Below are 7,053 nucleotides of genomic sequence, written 5' to 3'. Positions count from 1 at the left end.
GCATTATTATGTGCGTGGATGTGCGTGGTTTATAATAGCCCTTTTGACGGTTAGTTTTTCTCATTTGCATTACAATGTAATCTAACGTGAATGCGAGGCAATTTCGGGTTAGAACTACAAAATAGCCCGACATTGCCTCACATACATGCTAGATTATATTGTAATGCAAATGAGAAAACCTAACCGTGAAAAGGGCTATCATAATTGTTGTTAATTAACGGCTTTTCACTGAAATCCATGAATTCATTTTCTTTATTTATAGGATTCAACGTATTGTAGTCCGTCCTTGTGGTGGGCACAATATCATTGGAGCTTTACTCCGTCGAATTACCCTCATAACCAAGGTTGCGATCCTCGCGAATAAAGATCGTTTCTTCCTAATTATAATGAAAAATGTAACTTGTGATAATCGTTATCATCGTAAATTGCCTTTTTTCCGGCAAGTAGCAGAGGCCTGGTTAAGAGTGGCAAGCGCTTGGAGTGCCAAGTGATCCGGTGGTTTGTAAACGAGTGAACCGGGCACTCTACGGTCAGCTCAGCCTTCGCCGCTTACACAAGTCCAGCTTCGTTTATTGTTATATAGCGCTGAAATCATGAAAGACTTATGCGTCCGTTAAGCTGTATACGCTAGCGTTCATTTACACTGTAAATAGTGTTTTTTCAATAAACAAAACCCCTAGAACCCCAATGGTCGCACCGCTGCCTCGGTCGGGGGTACACGTTTCCAGGTGTTTTCCACCTGCTGGTTTTATATAAGGGTGTTCGTGTCCGACTCTGGTGAATTGCTCTCAGTCTCTTTATAATAGATTTGATGTTTCAATGTGTTCGTACCCAATCCAATGATGAATAAATGGCACGGTAGCTTGGCTGGTCGACGTGCCCATATATCGTCTTGCTCGAGTGTCCAGTTGAGTAATGGAGGCAAAATGCTCTCACTCAACGTCCACTATAAAGGAATTAAAATATAACAACGCTGGTGTTCAATGCTTCCATTTTGAGATTGGGTTGGGTAACAAGTAGGTTTATTATCCCTGAATGATTATATTGAGGCATTCAGTCAGCCGGGTTTTCATTCCGCACAGAAAGTGATGTGAAGCAACTACTAAGGCGATGGCAACTACAATAAAGAAGACCGACACCTAATTTCTGTTTCCTTTTGAACCCGGCCAAGAGTGACTACCGTCACAGCAGGACCGTAGATCTCAGTCCTCAAATAAACACAATTCCGTTTTAGTCACTTGTACAGAATAAACTCTTAACTCCATCGCGCAATTCATTCATTCTCCACAAATAAAGAGCTGGACTAAGAGATGGAGATAAGAAGCAAATCGATTGAGAAGCATAAAACACTGCAGATGCTTCCAGGCAAGAAAGATTCTCGGCTCTGCTTAACAAAAAAGCTATCCCTACGACGACTGGAGTTAAAGTGACAGAAAATAAAGCAAAAATGTATAACATAGACTTGACAGACCTCTTGTATTTAGCCAAGTTTATTGCCGGTTGTCCAAAATTTTGAGAAGATTGGTTCCCTTGAACTTGTTGCTGGTGGTGTCGAATGATTCGATAGAGTTTGTAGTAAGCAAATGACGTAATGAAGTAGCAGAGCACTATAACCACAACATTGATAATAGTTAAAGTCACATCTACCTTTCTAAGCCTCAAATACTGCACAGCATTTGAAACTAGTAATAAAGCTGGAACGACCAGAAATAAAGCGACTGCCAGGCAACGGCGGCGAGGTGTCATAAAGGACCGTCTGCTCATATGTAGCCAGCGTTCAATGGACAACAGTGTTATAAGAATTAATTCGACATTGGAAAAGAATGTTCCGCTCATGAACCCAACATAAGTTATGATGATATAGGCATTTAGGTGTTTTGGAGCGTCTACTACACCTGACTCGTCAAGAAACAGAAAATAACAAAGAGCCAGTAATGGTTGAACAATGAGTCCTATGCAGAAATCACTGAACGCCAAACCACTAAGAAGAACGTGAAGCCACGTCCTCTGAAATGTCCTTTTCCAAATCGCTGCCAAGATCAATGCATTTGCCACGACTGCCACGGGGGACAAAATAAGGAAAAGGATGCTGCTTGCGAAAATAATGGAAACATAAGTCTTGTACTTCATTTTGGCCGCCTCAGCAAAACAATAACGAAGGTCGAAGTTGTCCAATGAAAAACTACCTGTTCTGTTATACATGGCTACTGCTTAATGCTAGATCACGTTTTCTCACTTGACTTAAAAGCACTGTTGCTCGTTTGCATTGAAGAAAGATTATTCCTTTCGATTTTCGTTTCCTTTTGAGTCAAAGCAGGGTTAATTGGCCAAATTTCAAGCTGAAGGCAGGCAGCGAAGATTTATCTCCTAACAGCTGGCACGAGTACCGCCGACCGAGTGCGATTCTCAGCGGCAGCAACCAGCAAAGTCTTTAGAATGGAGTTCCCGATGACTGAAGGGTATATTATATTTGATCTTTATGTGGAAATGCAGCATATTTATTTATTTATTTATTACAAAACCTGCTGATTTGCTTTAATCATATTTTTTAATTCCGGCCTTTTTTATCATGTACTTTAATTACAATTTTCTTATAGAATTGCAAAGTAATAAGTTATTTTAAGTTAAGAAGGTACTCCGTCACGTAAGGAAAGGGACAAATTTACTGAAAGCTTCATTCTAGAAAAATAATTAAGCGCAGAGTCTAGGTAAGTATCTTAGAGTTAGAGTTAATAATCTTTCCTTTTTGTTTGCTTGTTCCAAATAAAAACCCCGATGTTTTGGGGAAGAAAATAAACATCATGCACTTGTTGTGTACTTTTTTATTACATCCGGCTTATAATGTAAATAATCCTTTATTAAAAAGAAAAAATACTGTCAATATTCAAATAAATTATTTATGCCAATGACACAGAAAAACTGGACATTTGAGTCGCAACAGGATTTCTGTGTCTTTTGAATAAGACGTGTATGCGGATCATCAATAATTGTATAGAAAATGTTTTAAACCGACTTTTAGCCTGAAGTCAAGGAACTGCTCAACTTGCTCTCTGGGGTCGTGACTATTTCAAGAAGAATTCAGTAAAATTTCACTAAACGCATACTCTCAACCGCTATTTCTCAAATCTTTTACTTCAAGGACCACCAACAAGAAGAAAGACATCAAAAGCAAGTGGTATTAAACTTTGTTAATTAACTTAGGATCATTATGGGCAATAAGGTAATTTTTGTTTTGGATTTTTTATTTATTTTGAAAAGATATACTTACAGATACTAGTGCTTACGATTACAACAGTAAATCAGGCTTACAATATCGTCACAAAACAAAAACAGGTCTACTTACACAAACTGTCAAAATTGGGCCATTTTGCCGAGAAAGCGCTGCGTTTGTTAGGCAGTAGGTTCGGGGAGCGGGCAGAATTTTCTCATCCGGTCCGCTCACGACCAGCGGAATCCTAGCCTTGGTTGAGTGAGCTTGTATGATGACCTTAAATTTCCACCGAATCCGTTTACATGCAAAAGTTATTTATGTTTTTCCTCTCTCTCTCCCTTCCTCTCTGAAATCAGTTTTTTAATTGTTGACTCGCACCGCGCTTGATGGCGAATGTAGTATTAAAGCGACTTACAAACTGAACGTTTCTAAGAGATTTAATTTTATTTGAATTCTATTTCCAAACCTCTTGTCTAATAAAAAGTAACTTTTGAATGTAAACCGATTCGGTGTCAGAAAAAATGGAAATTTAAGGTCATCATACAAGCTCACGCAACCAAGGCTGGATGAGAAAATTCTGCCCGCTCCTGGAACCAATCAGATTGCAGGATTTGTTGACTTCCGCCATTATCAGTCTAACAAACGCAGCGCTTTCTCTGTTTTTGTTGTGTGACGATATTGTAAGCCTAAGTTAGTGTTGAAATCGTAAGCACTAGTATCTGTAAGTATATCTTTTCAAAATAAAAATAAAAATAAAAAATCCTAAAAAAATTACCTTATTGCCCATAATGATCCAAAGTTAATTAACAAAGTTTACTACCACTTGCTTTTGATGTCTTTCTTCTTGTTGGTGGTCCTTGAAGTAAAAGATTTGAGAAATAGCGGTTGAGTAGTGAAATTTTACTGAATTCTTCTTGAAATAGTCACGACCCCAGAGAGCAAGTTGAGCAGTTCCTTGACTTCAGGCTAAAAGTCGGTTTAAAACATTTTCTATACAATTATTGATGATCCGCATACCCGTCTTATTCAAAAGACACAGAAATCGTGTTGCAACGCAAATGTCCAGTTTTTCTGTGTCATTGGCATAAATAATTTATTTGAATATTAACAGTATTTTTTCTTTGTAATAAAGGATTATTTACATGATAAGCCGGATGTAATAAAAATAGTACACAACAAGTGCATGATGTTTATTTTCTTCCCCAAAACATCGGGGTTTTTATTTGGAACAAGCAAACAAAAAGGAAAGATTATTAACTCTAACTCTAAGACACTTACCTAGACTCTGAGCTTAATTATTTTTCTAGAATGAACCTTTCGATTTATTTATCCCTCTCCTGACTTCACGGAATGCCTTCTTAACTTAAAATAACTTATTACATTGCAAGAGTGGTACACAATTCTACAAGAAAATTGTAATTATAGTACATGATTAAATTCGCTGGAATTAAAAAATATGACTAAAGCAAATCAGCAGGTTTTGTAATAAACAAAAAAATAAATATGCTGCATTTCCACATAAAGATCAAATATAATATCCTTCAGTCATTGGGAACTCCATTCTAAAGACTTTGCTGCTTGCTGCCGCACTCCGTCGGCGGTACTCGTGCCAGCTGTTAGGAGATAAGTCTTCGCTGCCTGCCTTCAGCTTGAAATTTGGCCAATTAACCCTGCTTTGACTCAAAAGGAAACGAAAATCGAAAAGGAATAATCTTTCTTCAATGCAAACGAGCAACAGTGCTTTTAAGTCAAGTGAGAAAACGTGATGTAGCATTAAGCCGTAGCCATGTATAACAGAACAAGTTGTTTTTCATTGGACAACGTCGACCTTCGTTGTTGTTTTGCTGAGGCGGCCGAAATGAAGTACAAGACTTATGTTTCCATTATTTTTGCAAGCAGCATCCTTTTCCTTATTTTGTCCCCCGTGGCAGTCGTGGCAAATGCATTGATCTTGGCAGCGATTTGGAAAAGGACATTTCAGAGGACGTGGCTTCACGTTCTTCTTAGTGGTTTGGCGTTCAGTGATTTTTGCATAGGACTCATTGCTCAACCATTACTGGCTCTTTTTTGTTTTCTCTTTCTTGACGTGTCAGGTGTAGTAGACGCTCAAAAACACTTAAATGGCTATATCGTAACTTATGTTGGGTTCATGAGCGGAACATTCTTTTCCACTGTCGAATTAATTCTTATAACACTGTTGTCCATTGAACGCTGGCTACATATGAGCAGACGGTCCTTAATGATGAAACCTCACCGCCGTTGCCTTGCAGTCACTTTATTACTAGTCGTTCCAGCTTTTTTTGTAGTGTCAAATGTTGTGCAGCAATTGAGGCGTGGAAGGTTAGGTGTGGCTTTAACTATTATCAATGTTGTGGTTATAGTGCTCTGCTACTTGATTACGTCATTTGCTTACTACAAACTCTATCGAATAATTCGTCAGCACCAGCAACAAGTTCAAGGGAACCAATCTTCTCAAAATTTTGGACAACCGGCAATAAACTTGGCTAAATACAAGAGGTCTGTCAAGTCTATGTTATACATTTTTGCTTTATTTTCTGTCACTTTAACTCCAGTCGTCGGAGGGCTAGCTTTTGTGTTAAGCAGAGCCGAGAATCTTTCTTGCCTGGAAGCAATTGCAGTGTTTTATGTTTCTCTATCGATTTGCTTCTTATCTCCATCTCTTAATCCAGCTATATATTTATGGAGAATGAGTGAAGTGCGTGAAAGAGTTAAGAGCTTGCTTTGGGCAAATGTCTAAAAACGAAACTATGTTTATTCGAGGACTGAAATCGATGGTTTTGCTTTTCATATTGAGAATAATCTCGGGTTCAAAAGTCGGAAACAGAAATCATGGTCGTCTTCGTCCAATTATGTGGTAAATGTTGTGCAGACACGCTTAAACATGCTGCGCATTTTTGGCAATTCTCGTCCTCTCCAACGTCGTACATCGCAGTGAAAACTATGCGAGCAATTGTAGCTGGCTACGATGTACCTTCTGGTCCAATTCTGGAGCATTTTACACAAATGTAGCGCCATACGACTTGATTATGTTGCCGAGCTCTTCATGGGCCTACAGCAAAACAAGCGTAATTTGCATCGACTACAAAAAAAGACCGACGATTGCTTTCTTGACACGTTCCGGCATTAGACGACACTGCCAGCCATGCGTATATTATCCAAACACCGTGGCTACATTCCACGTGCCCCTGGAGGGAGATCTGGTATTCAAGCTCAACCCCGCCCCAAGGGACCATGTTTCGCGCTCTACCGGTTCAGCACAAAAGCCGCTAAGACCCAGGGTTTCCCGATCATGTCGCAACACAGGAAACCTTGTCTCGGTACCCTGTGTCCCGCAAAACAGCTTTGGCCGGCTGCACACGCCTATGACTCTCAGCCTGATAAACGTGCGTTCGGTTAGACCTAAAAGTGCTGATCTCCTGGAGGTTGTTTGTGAGATGAAATCTGATGTCATTTGTCTGACTGAAACTTGGCTTACACCAGATGATGTTGCGGCTAGGAACCAGGCCACCCCGTCCTGTTACGCGCTGCTCGACCAGCCTCGCATATAGGTCGAAAAGGCGGTGGTCTTGCTATCTTCTATATGGATAACCTATCAGTCAGTCGTGTGCGTGGTGGCGAGGAACCTTCATTTGAATACCTTGAGAGCGTTATTAAGTATGAGAAATTTCGGGTCAGAGTTGTCAACATATACCTTTCGCCCTACTCAGAGACACACCCTGCGACGGTGAATACGTTTATAACCGAATTCGCGCATTTCCTTGAATCCATCATTCTCTCTGCCCCTTGTGATTGTCGGCGATTTCAACATCCATGTCGATGAC

At 39.8% G+C, this 7,053-nt stretch overlaps 1 protein-coding gene across 1 annotated transcript; it reads right to left on the bottom strand.

Moving 5' to 3' along the window:
* Window positions 1–1,230: 1,230 nt before the first annotated feature.
* On the bottom strand, window positions 1,231–2,202 carry LOC137980558 (probable G-protein coupled receptor 45). The gene has a single exon (XM_068828016.1). The coding sequence runs from the start codon at window positions 2,200–2,202 to the stop codon at window positions 1,231–1,233; it is 972 nt and encodes a 323-aa protein (XP_068684117.1).
* Window positions 2,203–7,053: the final 4,851 nt, after the last annotated feature.

This window comes from Montipora foliosa, chromosome 12 (genome assembly GCF_036669935.1).
Source record: "Montipora foliosa isolate CH-2021 chromosome 12, ASM3666993v2, whole genome shotgun sequence".
NCBI lineage: Eukaryota > Metazoa > Cnidaria > Anthozoa > Scleractinia > Acroporidae > Montipora > Montipora foliosa.
Note: the sequence above shows the minus strand (reverse complement) of the source record. Positions and strands in the feature narration are given on the sequence as shown.

Excerpts from the sequence above, each read along its gene's own strand:
- LOC137980558 (XM_068828016.1), bottom strand. The coding sequence starts at position 2,202 with ATGTATAACAGAACAGGTAGTTTTTCATTGGACAACTTCGACCTTCGT.